The sequence below is a fragment of the Hyla sarda genome, chromosome 10 (genome assembly GCF_029499605.1).
Source record: "Hyla sarda isolate aHylSar1 chromosome 10, aHylSar1.hap1, whole genome shotgun sequence".
Lineage (NCBI taxonomy): Eukaryota > Metazoa > Chordata > Amphibia > Anura > Hylidae > Hyla > Hyla sarda.
The window spans coordinates 50,836,977-50,860,510 of record NC_079198.1 but is presented as its reverse complement, the minus strand read 5'-3'; the positions used below and the strand labels follow the sequence as shown (position 1 = coordinate 50,860,510).

General features: G+C 41.3%; 1 protein-coding gene across 4 annotated transcripts in view; it reads left to right on the top strand.

Annotated features, from left to right (window-relative positions):
* Positions 1-23,534, top strand: part of LOC130294008 (serine/threonine-protein kinase SBK2-like) — a 127,023-nt gene that overhangs the window by 21,404 nt on the left and 82,085 nt on the right. For all 4 annotated transcript variants that reach the window (XM_056543366.1, XM_056543365.1, XM_056543363.1 and 1 more), the window contains one exon: positions 17,788-17,963. In XM_056543366.1, coding sequence (XP_056399341.1) covers positions 17,788-17,963 — 176 coding nt within the window. The remainder of the gene's footprint in view (positions 1-17,787; positions 17,964-23,534) is intronic.

Sequence of the window (23,534 nt, the reverse complement as noted above, 5' to 3'; positions counted from 1 at the left end):
CTCATCAGATTTTTAGATAGCTTGCATTTAAATACAGATTTTCTTTCCAAAATTTACAACAGCTGTTAATTCTAGTGTGTGTGCATTACTGGTATGGTGACATCGCAATTTAAGCTTTAAAGTCACAACAAAAACAAAGATCAACAAAAACTTGCTCTGTAAATAAATTCATATATCATTGCAGTAAGACAGTTTATGGCTTCTGTTGCCACTACATTCTGATGCTTACAAATATCTTCACACCAACTGTGAAGTATGACATAATTCTGGAAATGTCTACTGAATCTCTGCTCGAGTGGTTCGATAGTAGATGTTAGAAAACTGCACTGCCATACTTGATAGGCGATTAACAAAGATTGTTAGCAAGCATTTTCTCTGGTTTCACTGGTGCCAAACAGTGAGAATTCCACCAGTCACTCAAGATGTTCCTTAGAAAGAATGTAATGAATTAGAAGAGCACTATAGGTCATTGAACTGTGGTTCTGACACAATTGTTAGCATGAAGGTTGAAATAAAACGACATTAATCCGTATCAGTTCACCTACAGTATCCTAGATGTGCTCGCAAATCAGATGCTTCAAGGTTAATTATTTTAGAAGTGTTAGTAGTTAGAAACACTATTAAAACTCTGTTTTTTCAGAATTCCTTACACTTAATCATAGTACACATGTCCTCAATTAGATCAGTTAAAAAGGTTTTCTGACAAAGATAACTGGGTTTAAACTGCTGCATTATATGAAATCAATCATATTTCAAGTATGTCTGAAAATGTACAGTATGGGGACATTTATCAATGTTGGTGTGAGGTAGCATAGATTTTACCCCCGTTTGATTTTATAATTTCATAAAATTTACCAAAATGGTGGACTTGATGAATTCTGCCCAATTATAGAAACCAGTGAGCTGCAGAAATTGGTTTAAGCTTTGCACTCTGGCATCTGACAACTAACACATTTGTACGTGTCCTATTAGGGGGTGTAGGTTTGCGCAAAAAAAAAAAGTAGGCTCCGTGCAAAAAAAAAAAAAACACTTCTAAATTAAATTTGCGCAAATAAAAAATACAACTCCACTGCAAAAAGTTGCATACGGAGTTGCATACGGTGCAGCAAACAGTAGACAACTTTGAAAGATGTTCTACCCAAAATTGTGTCACAAAATTGTGCAAAATATGCAATTGCGCAAAATTTGCAGGGACATTTAGATCATTAAAGTGGTGAAAAGCCAATGATAAATGTCCCCCTATATGCCTACTAATCCCCTATGTGCCTTTCGTTGTGCCCTGTTGCCCTTGGTTTCAATCGTCTTAGGGCAGCCACTGTGGCTTAGTGGTTAGCACTGTTAACTTGTGCTGGGGTCCTGGGTTTAAATTCCACCAAGGACAATATCTGCAAATAGTTTCTCAGTGTTTGTGTGGGTTTTCTCCAGGTACTCCGGTTTCCGCCAACACTTCAAAACATACTAATAGGTTTACATTGTGAGCTTGAATGAGAATAGGGACCAATTTGAGTGTACAGCGCTGTGGAATCTGTGTGTGCTACATAAATAAAGAATTATTATTATAAGATACTCAAGCATGTTCAGGTCAACTGCTTGTTAGACTCTACCGTGTATGCAAGCAGGGCCACAGTTCAGAGATCAAATTTATTGGGAAAAGTACAGCACAGAAATGTATGTCATTTTACAAAAAAAAAAAAAAAAGCACATTTGTACTCCTTTACGTTTAATGTATGTAGTACACAGCTTATTTTACCAACTTTGAAACCAACTATAAGAGGAAAGTAAAACATAAAGGGCAAAAGCTTCATGCCAGAACATACTGTAAATCTTTAGTTAGGATTATTTAGACCTTTAACACTTCAAGTGGCTTAGGTGAATACTAATGTATTATAGGAATAATGGGGGTTATTCATCAAGAGTGGTGTAGGTGAACGTCTTTTTACCCCATTAATTCATGTGGAGGAAACTGTGCACCTGCACTAAATGTACTACACGGTGCAGAGCAAGTGATAAATCAGTTGCTGATCACATTTCTTACTTCAGTATTCCCCTTTGTATGGTGATTTCTCTGCAACTGTGTGTGCAACTTTTTATACCGTGCGACAAAATGTGCGACTTTTTAATAATGCTGTCAACAGTCAGTTTTGTAAGCCAAGTCAGGGCTGGTGTAGATTTGTCACATCTCTATTTCCTACTGAAGAAAGCGTCGCGCTATTACTGGCTATAGCACCCTGAAACGCGTCTAGGCTACAGATTTAAATTTTATAAGGCACTATAGCACCATTTGGACTCACATCCAATGTGAATACGGCACAGCGGCATTTGCTGGTTCAGATGAACTGATCTAGACATCCGTCTTTTACTACTGGTCCGGTCTGAGTCTTTGGACTGTCTCACTGACCTGTCGAGAGCGAACTATCCCCGCCAGGATTTCATCCACCACAAGGGATGCCACGATATACCAACACTGCATCTGCCTGTCCATCATAGAGGGGGAGTACGGTCGGTACATAACGCGCTACACCAAGCGCACCCCTGAATCAGCGACAGCTCCACCATCACAGCAGACTACTACAGCAATATTCATCTGGCAGTCCCAGGATTTGGTGAGATCGTAACAATTACCACAGTGATACATGTATTGAAGTCAGTGACAGTTTGGTTTGTTGGACTCATAGCAGTCTTTTTTATGTCCAGCTGAGATCGGACCATATAATTATAAATAGATCATACAGACTGCCGTTACATTGAACTATCAGTTGCCGAACCATTGGATGCCGTAGTATTAGACTGATGCTAATTTAGAAATGTGAATAATGTTCTTAATTTTATATATCGTGTGAATATCCCCACTAGGGCCCAGTGGTGGTATATTCTTGCATTAGTGCCAGCATATATATTTTTTATATATTTTTTATATATTTTTTAGTTTGTCATTTCAAATAAATTTTAATTTATAATACATTTTGCAATTCTTGAATTATCATTATGCACCTTTTGTAGGTGAAATCTTTGATGAGTGATTATACTATATTTTACCCTGGTGTAGATTTGTGCCTAACTGAGCGCAGTTGCGACAAAAGATGCGACAAACTGAAAGATCATGAATTCATTCATTGATATCAACTGAAATCATGACTTGGTCTGTTCCTTTAGAAAAACCTTCTAAAGCAAAAGTCGCAATGAAAAGTCTCAAAACAGCATCTGGGACAAACTGTGAGACAAATGTACACTACAAAACCAGGGTAAAACCAATGATAAATTCCCCCCAATGTGCTATGAGATCCAAAATGTGTTCAAACTATTCTAAAAATTCAAGCACAATTATGTCAGAGCCACAATGGAGCTGGAATATTAAATTAAGCTAGTGACACAGTTAAGAACCAAATTTGGATGTAACAAAAGTTGAAATAAACAAAATATGAACAAGGTCAAATGAAAATTAATGTCTCAATACGACCTTTGAAACTAAATTGGTTATGGAAACACAACAAGTAAAGCTAAAATATACAAGGCATTTAGGACTTTATTAAATAAATATGATTATATAGAAAAATGGCTAAAAATTGCATGAAAAGAATATAGGCACCATGGTACACACCAAATTGGTCATGCAGGGGAGAAGGCAAAGACAAAACATGCACACCCCCAAAAGAAACCCACATTGGAGTATGTATTTAATGACAGTCTTGGCATTTTACAAGGCTGGCATTATTTGTAATTAGACTCCATGGATCTGATCTCCTTGCATTGATTGGCATCTGTATTCTTGTGCAGCACTTTTTTCTTTATATGCAGTTCAGCTTTTCTGCTTTAATTTCCCTTTATGCAGTCCACCATTTATGCCCCACTGGTTTCTCTATTTTTCTACTCTTTATTTGCCATTTGTCTTTGCCTCTCTGTGTGTTTATCTTTTATCGTACCATGGTGACTTTATTCTTCTCAAGTGATTTTTATCCATGTTTTATATATATATATATATATACACACACACACACACACACATATATATATATATATATATATATATATATAAAACAATATTTATTTAATAAAGATTTTTTGCACTCTACTTTTGTTGTTGGAGCCTCCTAATTTCTAGGGTGCAAATATTGTTTAGGCCTGGTAGCTAATCTTTGTATTGGCTGCCTTTGTTTGAAATCAACTTAATCATTGGAGATGAGCGAACTTTAGAAAAATTCGATTCAGCCAATTTGCAGAAACTTCCGATAAAATTTGTTTCGGTCCGAATTTATTTGCGGTTAATCTGTATAAAAATGGCTATTTCTGGCCTATAGAGAGCCTCAATATGGGTTTAGAGCACTTTGCCTTGTCCTAACAAGCATAGGGAGTGTGCTTTAGTGAAATAATACTATTATTCAGTATGACATGCAGATTACAGGCATTGCTATTGGAATTACTGCTGCAGAGCATCAATGTGGCAGCAGGGAGACCATATGGTGTCAAAATTGAAGCGAATTAAGAGGTTTTTTTTTATATAATTTAAATTTCATTTAATTTGAATATATAAAAATTTTTGGAGTACCCATTCTGGTGAGCATCGAGCTGGCGGTCCTCCGCCAGGCGAGATACCACCTGTTCCAGGCCCTGCCTCTCAGCGCCCCCCTGACTATTAAAGTGCGAATGTTTCATTTAATCAGTTATGGTTCATTGTTATCGCTCCAAGCTGTTCCATTGGATTCTTGTGAAAATTTCACAGGTAATATGACATAGACGATCACAGGGCCTCAGTCTTGAAAAGATTACATAGATTTTTTTAAATTTAAGATTTAAATTAGATTCCCAAGTTTAATGTCCCGGTGTTTACTTTGAACTAATACTGTATGACCACAAAACCCAATCTAACAAGGAGTCACATGGCAGCATGAGGAGACCATAATCTGGCAGAATGAAACAGCCTGGAATTGGCAACAGCACGAGGAGACCATATAGTGGCAGAATGACCCAGTCTGGAGGTGGTAACAGCCTGACAAGACCATAGGGCCTCACAATAGAGAAGATTAACCCCTTAAGGATATGCGCTGTAAATATGCGGCGCTGCTAAGAAGTACTTAGCACACAGCGATGTACATTTACGATGTACGCATCTCCGGACACGATGATCGGAACAAGATGACTGCTGATATCTATCAGCAGCCATCCCGGCATATCGCCCAGGGGGGTCCTGTCCGAGACAGCCCCATTCATCGATACCCAGCAGGAGTGAGGTGGCACGGGTGTTGCCTCACGATTACGTGATTAATCAGTCGGAACGACTGACCAATCACGACCCTGCTGGGTGGTGATCGAGGCATGCGATCATGGTGGCGATCGGGGCCAGCGGGGGTCTCCTACCTGTCCCTGGTCCGGCGGAGGTCCCCTCTGGGGCTGTGGCGGCAACAGGAGAGCAGGATCGGAGGCAGCAGTGGCGGCGGTCCCTGCGGCAGGATACAACAGGAGGTGAGGTCTGTTCACCTCCTGCTGTTGCTTAGCAACAACTCTCAGCATGCAAAGCCAAAGGGCATGCTGGGAGTTGTAGTTTTGCAACAGCTGGAATTCCAACTACAACTCCAAGCTTGCCCTTTGCGTTAAAGTTCCATGTGAAAATGAAAAAAAAAAATCTGTTCAATAAAAAATCCGGTGTTACCCTACATTTTTCATTTTCACAAGGGAGTATAGGAAAAAAGCTCCACAAAATTTGTAGCCCCATTTCTTCTGAGTAAGAACATACCCCATATGTGGATGTAAAGTGCTCTGCGGGCAAACTACAATGCTCAGAAGAGCAGGAGCGCCATTGGGCTTTTGGAGAGAGAATGTGTCCGAAATTGAAGGCCATGTGTGTTTAAAAAGCCCCGATAGTGCCAGAACAATGGACAACTCCCCCACATGTGACCCCATTTTGGAAACTACACCCCTCAAGGAATGTTATAAGGGGTACAGTAAGCATTTACACGCAACAGGTGTCTGACAGATTTTTGGAACAGTGGTCTGTGAAAATGAAAAATTTTATTTTTCATTTGCACAGCCCACTGTTCCAAAGATCTGTCATACACTAGTGGGGTGTAAATGTTCCCTGCACCCCTTATTAAACTCTGTGAGGGGTGTAGTTTTTAGAATGAGGTAACATGTGGGGGGTGTCCACTGTTCTGGCACCATGTGGGGCTTTGTAAACGCACATGGCCCCCGACTTCTATTCCAACCAAATTCTCTCACCAAAAGCTCAATGGCACTCCTTCCCTTCTGAACATTGTAGTTCGAACGCAGAGCACTTTACATCCACATATTTCCATACTCCGAAGAAATGGGGTTACAAATTTTGGGAGTTTTTTTCTCCAATTACCCCTTGTGAAAATGAAAAATTTGGGGTAACACCAGCATTTTAGTGAAAAAAATCTAATTTTTCATTTTCACGTCCAACTTTAGCGGAAATTTGTCAAACACCAGTGGGGTGTTAAGGCTCACTGTACCCCTTGTTACATTCCATGAGGGGTGTAGTTTCCAAAATAGTATGCCATGGGGGTTTATTTTGCTGTTATGGCACCATAGGGGATTCCTAAATGGGACATTCCCCCAAAAAATCTTTCAGCAAAATTTGCTTTCCAAAATCCCATTGTCGCTCCTTCCCTTCTGAGACTTGTAGTGCACCCACAGAGCACTTGACATACCCATATGAGGTATTTCCTTATTCGAGAGAAATTGGGTTACAAATTTTGGGGGGCTTTTTCTCCTTTTACCCCTTGTAAAATTTCAAAAACTGGGTCTACAAGAACATGCGAGTGTAAAAAATTAAGATTTAGAATTTTCTCCTTCACCTTGCTGCTATTCCTATGAAACACCTAAAGGGTTAACATACTTTCTGATTGTCATTTTGAATACTTTGAGGGGTGCAGTTTTTATAATGGGGTTGTATATGCGGGTATTTCTAATATGAAGACCCCTCAAATCCACTTCAAAACTGAACTGGTCCCTTAAAAATTCCGATTTTGAAATTTTTTGAAAAATTGGAAAATTTCTGCTGAACTTTGAAGCCCTCTGATGTCTTCCAAAAGTAAAAATATGTCAACTTTACGGTCCGGCAGTGCTGACCTTATTCCACTTCCTGGGGACGGGGATGCCGCAGTGCCGTCAGCGTACCACCGGCCACAGCGATGTCCCATCGGCGCCGATGGCTCTGCGGCGTCCCCGTCCCCAGGAAGTGGAATGAGGTCAGCACTGCCGGACCGTGAGGCCTGTGCCAGACCAACGGGGGCTCGAAGGAAGGTATGTATAAGTTTATTTTGTTTATTTTTGTGGCACGGGAATAAATAAAAGTGTTCCACTACAGTTGTCCTGTAAGGTGAAAAAGGGCTCAGTCCTTAAGGGGTTATAGATATTTTTGAAATTTTAAATTGAAGATTTTATTTTGAAGATATATTAAAATTTTAAAAGTTTAATTTAGGGTGCCAACAGCATAAGGAGAACATATGGTGGCACAATGACACAGCCTGGAGCTGACGGCAGCATGAGTAGACAATAGGGCTTCACAATCCCTAAGATTAAAAGCTGAATTTTAAAATTGAAATTGAAGATTTATGGTAGCTAGTGCTACCATAAAATATTGTTAGGTAATGTCCCAGGCCCAGCTGCATCAGTAAACCATATAGTGGCTGAATGGCACAGCCTGGAGATGGTGGCAGCTGGAGTAGACAATAGGTCTTCACAATCCCTAAGTTTAAAAAAATTATTTAAAAATTGAAATTTAAGATTACACTCCCCAGTTTTAATGTCCCGGGCCCCGGAGTGTGGTTACAAAGGACCAAATCTTAAAAGGATTCACAAGGCACAGCCTGGAGTTGGCAGAAGCAGCATCACGAGTCCCAAAAGTGACCCGGTGACAGAGTGGTGCGGTAGGTGGCAAAACCAGTGCCCGATGACGAAGGGGGGTGAAAAAAGGTCTGATGCGAAGGAATGTTTGTAACTGGGGATCAGCGCCTTAAATCTGTTTGGTACTATCCATATTTGTGAAGGGTTGGTGTGGCACCATGGTCAATCTACTCTGATTCATCAGGCATTGGTGGGTGGAAATCCTGGCTGATCCATGCCTGATTCACCTTCACAAAGGTCAATCTCTCCACATTTTTCGTTGACAGACAAGTTCTTCTTGCGGTGACTATGGGACAAAGGGGGAGGATGAGGAGGCAGAGTCACACACTGTCGCAGGACCAATGGCCTGAGAGTGTGGAGGGTGTGACCTGTCCAAGTTGCTGTTGTGGCTGTGCAGGAAGCACATTCACCCAGTGGACCGTAAAGGAACAACGTATGGTGTGGAGCTGCCCTGTTTAGGACGAGTATCACTTGCCAAGAAGGGAATTAATAGTGTGAGAGTAGAGCCTTACAGGGGAAGTTTTTACCCCCACCTGTTACAATGGACCATATGTTGTTCCTTTCCACCTTTTCGAGGTCCTTTTGTTAGATTTAAAAAGAAAATAATTGGGTCCATATAATTTATCCTAAGAAAAGTTAAGTTTTAGCTAATGCATATCCTCAATACTTACTTGTGGTCTAATGCAGAAGAATTTCTAAAAACTGGGGACCAGCACTTTAATTATGTTTGACAGTATCCATGGCAGCACAATGAGAGAGCCTGGAGTTGGTAGCATCAGCATGAGGAGACCATATAGCAGCACCATGAGAGAGCCTGGAGGTGACAGCATCAGCATGAGGAGACCATAGAGCAGAACAATTAGAGAGCCTGGAGGTGGCCGCATCAGAATGAGGAGACCATATGGTGGCACAATGAGAGTGCCTGGAGGTTGTAGCATCAGCATGAGGAGACCATATGGTGACACAGTGACAGAGCATGGAGGTGGTAGCATCAGCATCAGGAGCCCATAGAGCAGCACAATGAGAGAGCCTGGAGGTGGCAGCATCAGCATGAGGAGACCATAGAGCAGCACAATTAGAGAATCTGGAGGTGGCAGTATTAGCATAGGGAGACCATAGAGCAGCACAATGACTGGAGGTGGTAGCATTAGCATTAGGACACCAAAGAGAAGAACAATGACAGAGCCTGGATTTGGCAGTAGCAACATGAGGTCCATGTCAACTGAGAGTTGAGTCTGAGGAACTCACCAACTGTTGACTGGGGGTGTCGGATGCCACTTTGGATGAAGTGGATGACCGAGTGAACCGATCAATCACGGCGGCTGGGTTGCTGGTCGAGACAAGACTGCTAGTTGACACCGGAAGCTCAGACCTCTCGCTGCAACTCCGGCTGCCACACTCTCGTACTCTGCTGAGACCTCTGCCTGTGCCTGATGAATGTAGGCCTCTGCCACTGCTCTGTGCACGACCTGACACTTCTCTGCCTGACATACCCATTGCATATATGTGGGGAGTACAATATGCTTCACTATGCTTAAAACAGTATTTGTCTAGAACAGCACCAGGTGTGTATTATTGGCTGTCCTTTCACAGTATCTAGGCCCTTGACAGATTAACAGGTACAAAATAGTACACTACTTAGATGTAGGTATGTAGTATGCACTTATGAGGGCAGAAAAATGCGCTAAAGTACACTTAAAAATACGTATTTTTGCACAACACCAGCAGTACACAGTCGTTGTGTACTAAACCCCAAATTGCACTCTCTCACAGATTATTAGGAATGGACTGCTTGGTATGTGTTATACAGTCTAGAGACACAGCACCATTTGGATAGCTCTTTTTTAGAGGTGTACCTCACTGAACAGATTATACCACGAGGGCTGAGATTGGGCCCGCTACCCACTTTTGAGGATGACTCTTATTTTTGTGGATCCTGGGATCATGCACTCAATTTCTGCTCCAATACTATCTTGAAACTATTGCGAGATAAACGTAATGCTATAGTGCGAAGTGTTTCTGATAAGATTGATGCATGCATACTGGCATTGTCAGCTTATGAGCACCTACCTGAATATATGCCATGGCTTTCCAATTTTAAGAGAAAGATACATAAATTTGAACATGACATTATGCACAAAAAAATAGGGAAACTGAATAGGGATAGGGAGGACTACAGGTCAGACAATTTTCGATATTGGCTTAAAAAACAATATCGAGCCTGTCCAATCCGAGCCTGTAGCTATAGAAGCAGCCTCCATGCAACACTCTGATGCTCGCCCCTCCCACGCCCAAGTACCTTCCAACCAAAAATTCAATAACTATAAACAGGGTAGGAGACTACCATATAACCGCTCAAAAAATAGTCCAAACACATACCAACATGCACGGACTTTCAAGGCATCCAATCAACATGACAATCGCATAAAACCACATAAGACCAGTAGATCAAAACCACAACCCACAAATCATAACAATATTGGGCCTACTATCACTTCAATAGCTAATAATCACCCGATACCAACACAAGGTATGATTGTACCTTCCACTTCACAAACGCAGCAAAATACATTGCCATTCATTTCCAAGTCCACACATTTTTCAGGCTCTTCCAAGGTTCATCCACCATCCGTTTTTTCTGAAGAATTTAAGGTTCACTCACCACCTATACACTCTGTACCTCTGACTCCGGAGGTTATTGTCATTTCAAAATCTATACCTATTAATACCAACCCTGCAGTTTCTGTCAAATATTCCACACGATCCATTCCCACTAATGCTAAACAGGCTAGCCAAGACACACCCACCACTATTCCACAAGATTTGCTGGATCTCTTGGATTATCTACCTGGTGGTACTAACACTAACCTACCCACAGGGAGATTCGACAACAGTGACAATTCACTGCTGGAGGACTCCCTTATCACTGTACATCAAGTCTCACCCAACATATCTACACATATTGCAGATCATCAGTTTTTCACCCCAACAGGACCAAACATCTCACTTTCAGCTTTAACTGTACATGATGACCCAGACCTTGACATTTCCACACCAGCCAACACCACAGCTTTTTTAGGACTTCCTCCAACTATGTACATCCCTCCACCCTTAATACCACCACTAGAAACCCAACCAGTGGAGCTGATACAATTGGCACCTCCACTGGGTCTAAAAAGAAAAGACAGAGGAAAAGAGGGTGTAGAGGAGGTAGTAAGAGACGAAAGAAAAAGAAAATAAACCATCACAAGTTACAACAGAAACGGTAACCACCGTTAAGATATTTAACCTATCCAAAAATGTGCTGGATGAAATTGAAATGGATATACTCAAAAGGGGCCTGTCTTTTTGCCCTACAGATAAGTCAGACAATGTTACTCTTTTTATGGATTTGAATAACTTCATTAGAAAAATGACCTTGAAACGTTTTTTTGCCATAAAAGACACAGAGGGAGATAATGCCCCAGAATGCAATCCTGTCAGTACCCAAACCGAGACCCTTAATCCACCTGCCATACACACAGGGGTTCGCCCCAAATCTAATTTTTTTCCTCTGCAATCCAGAGGCTGCTTGATTGAAACGTTTTTTTCACTGGTTAATACAGAATTAGAGAGTCTCTCTAAAACAAATAGAAATTATCATAGTAACATCAATAAAAAGGAGGCATTAGCAATCAAAAAATTAGCTGATAATGACAGTATAGTGATCAAGTCTGCAGTTAAAGGGGGAGGGATTGTTATTATGAATCGGGAGGACTATCTAAAGGAAGCTTTTAGACTCCTATCCGATACTAAATTCTACAGACTCCTCCCTTCTAATCCTACTGCAGATTACACAAAAGCACTCCATACACTGGTAATGAAAGGGTACAATGATGGTGTTCTTAATAAATCAGAGAAAGACTATCTAATGGTCACTGATCCAGCATTGCCCATTTTCTATTTTTTACCCAAAGTGCATAAGTGTACTAAGAACCCCCCCGGGTTGTCCCATAATTTCAGGAATTAATTCCCTGACTTCCAATTTGTCCCATTATGTGGATCTATTGCTCCAAAAGCATGTTCTTGGCCTCAAATCTTTCCTGAAGGACACGGCACAATTTATTAGCAGTATAGTAGACATACCATGGGAGGACCACTACCATCTGGTCACCATGGACATCTCTTCTCTATATACGGTCATTGATCACGAGCTGGGGGTAAATGCTGTCAAACATTTTCTACAACCAGACACCCCCATGCCAGATATACAGAGAGAATTTATCCTAGATAGTTTGATGTTCATTCTGAAGCATAACTATTTTGAGTTTCAGAAACAGATATACTCCCGAAACACGGGCGACGCTATGGGCTCCAAAATGGCACCAAGTTTTGCAAATTTATTTGTAGGGTTGTTTGAAGACACACTAATTTATACTCACCCCTTGTTTTTCCATTGTAAATTATATAGAAGATACATAGATGATATTTTTTTCATCTGGGATGGTGGCATTATGGAGCTTGATGAATTTTTAAATGACCTGAACCAAAACCAATGGGGTTTAAGTTTTACTCAGTCTATTTTTACCAACAATGCAGAGTTTTTAGATGTGGTTATCTTTCATGACGATGCCAAAAAATTACGCACTAAGACGCACTTTAAAATGGTGGATAGCAACAGCTATTTAGATTTTAGTAGTGCACATTTTAAAAAATGGCTCACTAATATCCCTTTTGGACAGTTTAAAAGAATCCGTAGGAACTGCACATTACAGGGTGATTTTGAGAAACAGAGTAAGATACTAGAAGCATGTTTTGCTGCCAAAAAATAGCCAAGAAAATTGGTAAAATCCTCCCTAGATAGAGCCAAACCTCTAACCCAGCAGGAGTGCCTCGCACCGAGAACGCAAAAAGGTGACATGGATCCCAAATCCACATCTGAATGGTCTAGTAATTTTATAACTACTTTTAATCAAGATAATCAGGCCATTCGCAAAATATTTGTCAAACACTGGCACATTTTATGTAAAGACCCTTTTTTGAAACCCTGCTTCCCCCTAAGCCCGGTATCACCTTCAGGAGGGGCCGGACACTCAAGAATATCCTGGCACCTAGTAGATTGAAGATACCTAAGAAAAATTCCCAAACCTTTTTAACTACGGTTGGGTCTTTTAAATGTGGCCATGCGAGATGCAAGTGCTGTGACACAATTTCAAATCGTACTAAAACTTTTTGTTCAAATAATTCTAATGAGACTTTTAATATCAAGACCTTTATCAATTGTTCCACAAGGTTTGTTATATACCTTTTAGAGTGCCCTTGTGGGCTGCAATACGTGGGCCGTACCACACAATGCCTGCGAGACAGGATCAATAAACACTGTAGCAACACTAACGGTAGTCCTTCAGATCATCTGAGGAAGGGGCAATAGACCCCGAAACGCGTCATGATCCTTTTAACTTGTATGCTGTAATACAATAAAAGCTTTTGGTTTACAATACCTCCCTGCATCCTTGCATCTTTGGATTAAGCAGCGCCTGGATTATAGTGGTCCTTTTCTATGAAAATTGCTTCAGTTTCTACAGGAAGATACCCGTCTTCCTGTGACCATCAGGCTTGGCAGCTGATCTCTATCTCTTGATACCCCGGATGAGGGGTGATATGCGCAATTTCTCCATTTATAAGGTGAGCGGCCATCTTCACTAAAATCCTGGGTTTATTCCCCAGTAAGTTTAGTGGATTCCTCACCTGCCAAGGGTCTCCACTTTTAAACAGACTAGTATAACCAGCAGATGATTTGTTGTGGAACAAAGAGGGCAGAAAAAAAAGCGCTACAGTACGCTTAAAAAAATGTATTGGAGTAAAACACCAGCTGGTGATTGCTTTTGCCTGGACTTTCACAGTATCTATATAGAGAAGGGTATATAAAAAAGAAAAAGGGAGGGCAGCGCCTTATATAACCCTGTGAGTATACAGGGAATAAGGTGAGCGGCTGTCTTGGAGACTCTCACCTATTGAATGCAGGTATCAGGCACATAACCCCTGGCAACGGGCTGGTCTTTAGGAATGGCAGGCCGATGGAGCTAGACCGGAGCCTCAGGCAGAAGGTCCGGTAAAAGTGATGAGCAGAAAGGCAAAAAAAGGAAGGCTCCAAGAAAGGGCACTATCCCATACAGCAGACAGTGAATAAAATTTCAAAGAAAAGAAAAGGATGGCTCAATGGACTAGCAGAACTTATACTTTATTTTTCAAGAAAGTAGTCTGCATGTATATCAATAGGCAAGATGCATTTCAGGTACAATATTACCCTTTTGCATCATTTGCAGATGCATTATCTAGGCCCTGGACAGATTAACAGGTACAAAATAGTACACTACTTAGATGTAGGTATGTGGTATTCACTTATGGATGCAGAAAAAAGCGCTACAGTATGCTTAAAAATACATATTTTTGCACAGCACCAGCAGTACACAGTCGCTGTGTACTAAACCCAAAATTGCACTCTCTAACAGACTATTAGGAATGGACTGCTGGGTATGTATTATACCACCTACAGGCTAGTATAACAGCAGATGATTTGTTGTGGAACAAAGAGGGCAGAAAAATGCACTACAGCCCGCTTAAAAAAGCGTATTGGACTAAAACACCAGCCGGTGATTACTTTTGCCTGGACTTTCACATTATTTAGGCCCTTGACAGATTAACAGGTACAAAATAGTACATTACTTAAATGTAGATATGTGGTATTCACTTATGGATGCAGAAAAATGCGCTACAGTACGCTTAAAAAAACTTCTTTTTGCACAACACCAGCAGTACACAACAGTGCTGCAGCACACAAAAGCTGTGTACTAAACCCAAAACTGCTCTCTGTCAAAGACTATTAGAGATGGACTGCTGGGTATTATACGTCTACAGACTAGTATAACCAGCAGATGGTTTGTTGTGGAACAAAGACAGAGAATTGCGCAGAAAAATTATTCCTGCCTCCTCTGCTAAGGTTTATGTTGAGGCAGCTTGTTGAAATGTATGAGGCAACACACAGCTATCTGCCCCTCTCTGTAATATGCTGTAGGAAGTGACTGGGAGGTTAATGGCTGCAGTAAAAATCCTTTTCAGTGAAGAAAAGCACTGCTCTCTGTCCACCAGAACGCTGATGTGGCTAGGAGGTGAAATGCTGCTGGAAAAAGCTTCTCTGTGTAACACACACACAAGCTGTCCATCCTATCTCTCTGCAGTGTAATGAATGAAGTGACTAGCCGGAATATGGCTGCCGTTTATATAGGGCTGTGACATCACAGGGGTGACTGGCTGCTGATAGGCTGCATCCTGCATGTGATTCAGGGTCATCCTGCCTACCTTCGTTCCCACCTTCCCAGAGTTCCTTGCCCCATGTCTTGACATGTGGATCCGCCATTTTAGATTCCCTGTAGCCTGGACCACACTAAATGGAATTTAATTAAACGATTCGCGCAATAGCATCGCGTGGATATTCGCATTCATTGCAAATCGAATTTTTCATGAAATTCGCAAAAAAATTGGATTTGTCAGCTTCAATTCACTCATCTCTATTAATCATCATGGCACACCTGACCAACAGAAACACGTTTATCTTTCAGGCAAATCTAGTAAATTGTTTATATTTCAGGAGAGTTTTTTTTTTAGATGACCAGGGAGAGCCAATTGTCAACTTGCGCTGAAGTAGATTATTTCATCGTAGTTAGCTCCCATTGGCTTTAACTTGTTTCGGAGATAAGATGATGTGGGCAGATACTTTCCTAGAGATTATCAGTTTAAGGGTGCATTCACACCACGATTCGTTAATACGGTCACTGGATCCAGATGGGGGATGTATACTATTTTCTGGTATACTGCTGGTATACTATTTTCAGTCTGGTCACAAAGCCGGATACGGGGCAAAAATTAGCCAATTGGAGTCCCTACACAACTCCAGTCGGCTCATTCAAATAAATGAGATGCGGACCTGGTCCAGCTGGGGTACAAAAGCACCCGGTTTTCACATCCCCAGCCGGATCCCGTATTAACGAATCGTGGTAGGAATGCACCCTCCAACTGATAAGCTCTAGGAAAGGATCTGCCCACCGATCAGGGAGATTCAGGGAGAACAACATGGCGATCTTTGACTGTGACCGATTTTTGCCATGTAGCTCTAGCCTAATAGAGTTACATTTTGCTCTTTATACAGTTACAGTGACTGCACACACTAAATCAGTGATCTTCTCAGTGCTTCCTATCAGTAATAGTACCCACATATACTATAACAGTGATCTTCTCAGTGCTGTCTGTCAGTAATAGCGCCCACATATACTATAACAGTGATCTTCTCAGTGCTGTGTCAGTAATAGCGCCCACATATACTATAACAGTGATCTTCTCAGTGCTGTCTGTCAGTAATAGCGCCCACATATACAATAACAATGATCTTCTCAGTGTTGTCTGTCCCCTATATGTCAGTGGGTAGACTCGTAATGGGGGAAAGGGAGGCCAGGCCAAAGTTTTATCTAGGACCCACAGGATTCTTGTTATCAGGGCCGGCCTTAGGTGTTCACGCGCCCTTTGCGAGCTAACCTTGCGGCACCCCCGCACCCCCCCCCCCATTACCCCACAAACATACACAAAGAGGAAAGAAAATCTTTGTAACAAATATTTTTTTCTGGACTGACTGGTAACAATCATGTATATCAATGTAAACATAGGTTATACATAAGTTTATGTATCGTAGAAACAGGAGTTTGTTTCAGAACACTATATCTAACTATTTTACAACCCTAAGCATGCATAGACTCTCCCACATTTCTTCAACCAATTTTTTGTTTGGCACCCTTTAGACAATTTGAAGCACACAATATGCCACCTTCATTCCTTTCACCAAAACCCTTGGCCACCCGTTCAATAAAACACTTGCCTCCCCTCAATCAGTCCCCTACCCCCCTTCACCAGTCCCCTGTCCCCCTTAATCAGTCCCCTCTCCCTTTAATCAGTCCCCTGTCCCCATTAATAAGTCCCCTGCCCCCTTAATCAGTCCCCTGTCCCCCTTAATCAGTCCCCTGTCCCCCTTAATCAGTCCCCTGCCCCCTTAATCAGTCCCCTGCCCCCTTAATCAGTCCCCTGTCCCCCTTAATCAGTCCCCTGCCCCCTTAATCACGCCCCTGTCCCCCTTAATCAGTCCCATGTCCTCCTTCACCAGTCCCCTGCCCCTCTTAATCAGATGCAGACCCCCTTAATCAGGCCCTCCCCCTTCACCAGTCCCCCTTAAGCAGACTCAGACCCCCCTTCACCAGTCCCATGTTCTTATTACTCAGTCCCCTGTCACTCATAATCAGACCATCTCCCCCCTTCACCCCTTAATCAGACTCTCCCCCTTCACCAGTCCCCCTTAATCAGACTCAGACCCCCCCCTTCCCCCTCTTCAACAGTCCATTTCTCTGTCCCCATTAATCAGACCCTCTCTCTTTATTCCATAATTAGACGGACGGATCCTGCCCCGCTTCACATATCCTATGCCCTGTTTAAAAAAAAAAAAAAAAAAAAGTTAAAAAAGCACAAATAAAAACAATTATTTAGAACAGCCTTTATGAACACAGTAGGTTATTGAATCATTTAGAATTATTTAATTTTTTTTCAATCTCAATAAAATTTAATAATGTAAGCCTACCTAAAGGATCAGGATCATATTTTATGCAATATTGTGGGCAGGATTTGAGAAGAGAAAGGATTGGAGTGTATAATCAGGGGTATGTATTAAATATTGTAAGTATAATAATATAATAGTATAATAATGATAGTATAATAGTAAGTATAACAATACGGTTGAAAAAAGTCACATGTCCATGAAGTTCAACCAATAAGGGGAGGATGTGATATATTTCTACCTATGCATTAATGTAATTTTTTTCTAACACCAACTTATGATTCACATTCATTCAGATCTGGAGACATGGCCCCTAATAATGAGACAGAAGCAGATAATTTACTAGAGGAGATGATGGAAATCACTGGTCAAAGCCTAATTACTATAGAAGTCGAAGACCATTACAAATTCATCAAACAGCTGGGAAAAGGAAAATATGGTCAAGTAACTTTAGTAATCCACCGTCAAAAAGGTAAAATAAAAATACAATTTTTTTTGCATATTACTTAGTAATATAACTAATAGATAAAAAAAAAAAATGTGAAGACTGCACTAGCTCCCACAAATAAAGTATTTTAAAGGTTGGCTTCTGTTGGCCATACTATAAGATATGCAAGCCAGGTGGGGATAGCCAGGATAAGATGGACGAACTGACAATATAAGTTAATGAACATAGGGAAATAATAGCTGGATAGCTTTTTAGTCTGCTAAGCAGGGGCTAGGACTGTAGAAGAAGTTTTTATCTGCTGACAGAATATACAATTCATTAGGAATGTCTTTAGACCTTTTCACTTTTTTTTTTTTTACACTTTGTTATGCTTTGGCCTTGTGCTAAAATAAAAAAGAATTTATCTGGTTTTCCACCATCAATCTGCACTCAGTATCCACTAATAAGAATAAGATAGAAATTTTGTGTGCACATTTATTAAAAAAGGAAAATCAAAATTTTCCATAGACATTAATATTCAGACCCTTTGCTATGACTGACACATTGGAAGACTCCCATTTGGACAATTTAGCTCTGAGGGCTTCCCATTTCTTTTGATCATCTTTATTTTGCTGCTGCATATTTTCCTACCAAATGAAGTCAATGGTAGCAAAATACGCAGCTGATTTTGTTACTCATTGACTTCAATGGGTAGGAAAATACGCAGCTCATTTTGTTACTCATTGATTTCAATGGGTAGGAAAATACGCAGCAAAATACAGCATGTGTGTCCCTACCCATAAGAGGTTTATACATCTTGATTAACCCCTTAACGACAATGGATGTAAATGTACATCATGGTGACGTGGTACATGGGGACGTAAATGTACGTCATGGTGACACGCACCATGACGTACATTTACGCACCGCCATGATCGCAAGCACTGGAGAGTGCTCGCGTAGTGTCCAGCAGGTCCCGGCTGTTATCAGCAGCCAGGGACCCGCCGGTAATGGCGGACATCTGCGATCACGCGGATGTCTGCCATTAACCCCTCATATGCCGTCATCAATACAGATCACGGCATCTGCGGCAGTGCTGTACTTTGAATGGATGATCGGATGGCCAGCAGCGCTGTCGTAGGGATCCGATCATCCAGCATGTCGGCCGGAGGTCCCCTCACCTTGCTCCGGCCATCTCCTGGGGTCTTCTGCTCTGGTCTGAGATTGAGCAGACCAGAGCAGAAGATGACCGATAATGCTGATCAGTGCTGTGTCCTATGCATAGCACTGAACAGGATTAGCAATCAACTGATTGCTATGAATGGTCCCCTATGGGGACATAAAAAGTGTAAAAAAAAATAAAAAATAAAAAGTAAAAAAATGTAAAATAAAAAAGTAAAAAAATTAGAAAAATCCCCTCCCCCAATAAAATAAAATAAAACGTCCGTTCTTCCCATTTTACCCCCAAAAAAGCATAAAAAATTATTAATACACATATTCGGTATCGCCGCGTGCATAAAGTCTGAACTATTAAAATATATTGTTAATTATCCCGTATGGTGAACGGTGTAAACATAAAAAAATTAAAAAAAAGTCCCAAATTGCTGCTTTTTTTGTCACATTTTATTCCAAAAAAATTTATAAAAAATTAATAAAACGTAAAACCTAAGCAAAAGTTGCACTGATAAAAACTACAGATCATGGCGCAAAAAATTAGCCCTCATATAGCCCCATATACAGAAAAATTTGAAAGTTATAGGCGGTAAAAATGGGGCAATTTCAAACACACTAATTTTGTAAAAATGGTTTGAGATTTTTTTTTAAGTGGTACAATTATAGAAAAGCATATAACATGGGTATCATTTTAATTGTATTGACCCACAGAATAAAGAAAACAAGTAATTTTTACCAGAAAGTGTACAGCGTTAAAACAAAACCTCCCAAAATTTGCTAAATTGCGGTTTTCTTTTCAATTTTCCCACATAAATAATATTTGTTTGATTGTGCCGTACATTTTATGGTAAAATAAGTGATATCATTACAAAGTACAATTGGTGACGCAAAAACAAGCCCTCATATGGGTCTGTGGATGGAAATATAAGAGAGTTATGATTTTTAGAAGGAGAGGAGGAAAAAATGAAAATGCAAAAATAAAATTGGTCTGGTCCTTAAGGCCAAAATGGGCCTGGTCCTTAAGGGGTTAAAACACAAGGAACAAACCTACACTTTAATTGGAATCCACCTGTGATACATTAAGTTGATTGGACATTATTTGGAAGGACACAGCCCTGTAAATATAAGGTCTTGCAGCTGACAATGTATATCAGAGCAAAAGTTGCACTGAAAGTTCCCAAGGGCACAGTGGATATAAATGGATAGGAGTCAGCACTCGTGAAGATCAGGTGGTGACAAATCTAACCAGGCAGATAGAAATTGAAAGAAGTATCGGCACTCATGTATTCTTTGCAAAGAGTACAGTGGCCTCCATAATTATAAATGAAAGTAGCCCAGCCCAACCAAACTAAGTATTCGGTGATAAGGGCTTTGGTGACTAAAGGAGGTGACTAAACAATTAACTCAATGATCACTCTGGCTGAGCTCTAAAAATCCTGTATGCAGATGGAAGAAACATCTAGAAGGTCAGCCATCATTACAGCACTACATTAATCTGGGCTTTATGGCACACAAGCCAAAAAGAAGTCTCTTTTCAGTAAAATTGACATGAAAGGCTATCTAGAGTTTGCAAAAAAAGCAACCTGTACATATCATTTTTATGTTTCTAGTACCTATATTTCATCTTCCTCCCTAACTGCAGGTTGCTTTGTAAACCCCTCTCCACCCTATTATGCATGCTTCAGTTTGATAGGACAGGAAAGAGCACAAAGAAAAGCTAGTCCCACCTTCACTTACTGTCTGTGTTTCAGTTTGTACAAAGAAGATGCTGCAGCCAGACAGGATTATGTTCTGGATGGTATGGGGTGCTTTTATAAGCCATGTTTTTATAAGCCATTTCTATAAAAGGAAATCAAATTTTCTTAGGAAGTATATTAGAAAGGTTAATGTTTTGCCAAGATGCACAACATCTTAAAAGATTTTGACCCACATTTATCATTGTCTTTAGATAGTTTTTTGTGTCTAAAAAGGGTCATAAAAAGGAGCAAGCAGGATTTTTTGCGCTTTTTTTGCACCTTTTTGTTTACACATTTCTGCTGATTTTGAGTTGCAACCCACTGATTTGGGCAATACACATGATATGGAAGGGTTTTATCAACTGCACATTTTTGTGAAAAGGAGCAAAAAAGGCACAAAGCCACTGAAAAGTCTCTAAAACTACACCAGTCCAGACTTAGCTTAGTTTTTTGGTGTATGTGAAGACAGAAATTTCAGAAAATGTGACCTGCACAAAATTTATCAAATGCTCTTTGACTATTTAATAAATCTGTGCTCCTACACATTACCAGCATACACAAAAGGTGTAAAAAATGCTTCACTTACACTACAATGATAAATGTGGGCCTTTGAATCTGACCATGCCGATTTAAGGACTGTGAGAAACGAGATTCTCTGGACTGATAAAACTAAGCACCAAGAACATTTGGTCTTAACTCTAAGCATTATGTTTTATCTAATACAATACTATTACTACAGTGACGAACCATAGTGGCAGCATCAAGCTGTTTGGGTGTTTTTCAGCATCTGGGAAAGGAAGCGTAGCACCCTACAGGTTTGGACCCACTGTGCCACAAGAGGCAGCTGGCCAGGCAGGCAGAATGGTCAAACTGACACTAAAGATACCATCAGATGTAGCAGGGCTGATTAGGTGTTTATTAGCAGAACAGATGCTTTGAGAACAGCTAGCCAAGATGGCTACAGGTGCAGGCTGGCTGTAAGAAGCTGCAAGCAGACAGGAATGTAGTCACAGTGCAAGTTCATAAAGAGGAGAAACAGGTCAGGTTCCAGGGGATGAGACAAAGGCAAGGTTCACTAAACAGGCAGAGGTCAGTAACACAGGATCAGCAGACAGAAAGGCTTCAGAGACCTAGCGGTGCAGAATACAACCTTCCTGAGGCATAAGGCAACAGGTATGACAGAGTTATATAGGGAGTGCCTGGCAGAAATTGGAGGGGGGTCCATTAGTGAGTGCACTCTGTCTCTAGAGTGGGAACTGCAGCAGGAGACACTCCAGAGCAGGAAGACCAGGAAGCGCAGAAGACACAAGGTACAGAGGATGTCGCTTGACACTGATAAGAACCAGGACACATGGTATGCTGGTGTTTGCCAACTAGGAAGGTTACAGGGATACTGGTAAAGTTTCAGGAAAAGCTGACTGGAACAAATTACAGAGATATTCTTAATGAAAAGCTGATCCAGAGTCCTCCAGACCTCAGAATACACTGAAAGTTTACATTCAAATATGACAATGACCTTAACCCCTTAACTTCCTAACTACCTGGTAGTTAAGGACCAAGGATGTACCCGTACGTCCGTGGGAATTTAGGTCCCTGCCGCGCGCCAGGCAGGGACCGGACCGGGGTGACTGCTGATATCGATCAGGCACCCCACACAAATGCCCAGGGGGGTCATTAGAATCCCCCCCCCCATGTCGGCGCTTCCAGTGATGCGGGTCAGGTGTGACCCACTGACCCGGAGATACATGGTGATCGGGGGTGTAGAACGCACCCCCAATCACCTCCTGTATCTATGGGGAGGTGGCGATTTCAGCCCCCCCACCCCTCCAGAAGCGCTGCTGTTGGCCCAATGATCGTCCGGCCAATAGCAGCCTGCAGGGGAGGGGTTATTGACCTCTGAGTTCAGTCAGCGGGCAGAGCTGCAAGAAGGAGCCAGGGAACCCCCCTCTGCGAGATCGGAGCCCCTCAGTGAAGAAGACACCCCCATAGAGCAGGGAAAGAATACACTAAAGGGACAGGTAGGACTGTAGAAAAAAAGTTACTAAAAGTTAAAAATATATATATATTCCCCCCCCCGACCCCCTAATAGGTCCTCAAGGGTCCGCTGCAGTTTTTTCAGCATTGTCCGGGCCCTAATAGGGGTTCAGGGCACTGCGATTTGCCCCCCGTTTTTGGGGGGGCACAACGGAAGTCCTAAAGATCCTGATCTTTGCTGACCAGGAAAGAGCAGGCCGGACTTCCCAAGGAACTGAAGTTATAGGTGCCAGGATCGTCCCAGGCCAACACTTTCCAGGCGAAAAGATGAAGAGTGTGTTACAAGAGGTGGATACGGAAGGACACCACCACTCAGTGTGACACTTGCCCCGATCCTCCGGGCCTCTGCATTAAGAATTGCTTCAGGGAGTATCACACTTCCATGGAGTACTATATTCTCCCTCTTCATTTTAATTTTCCATAATTTGACCCCAATGTATCAAGTCCAGAGTACATTTCAAGTTTTAACCCCATAAAACCACTAAATTGCCCCAAAAACTCTTTTATATATAAAAAAAAAAAACTGATAAGAAGGTTAGGGACGGCCACACACATCACATTCCCAGAAACCTGTAGGGTTTGGGGTGGGCACATTTTTAAATTTTGGCTATGCTCTGGGTCATCATTCTGTAAACATAACTTATTTTATAATTTTACATCCCACTGTACCCCT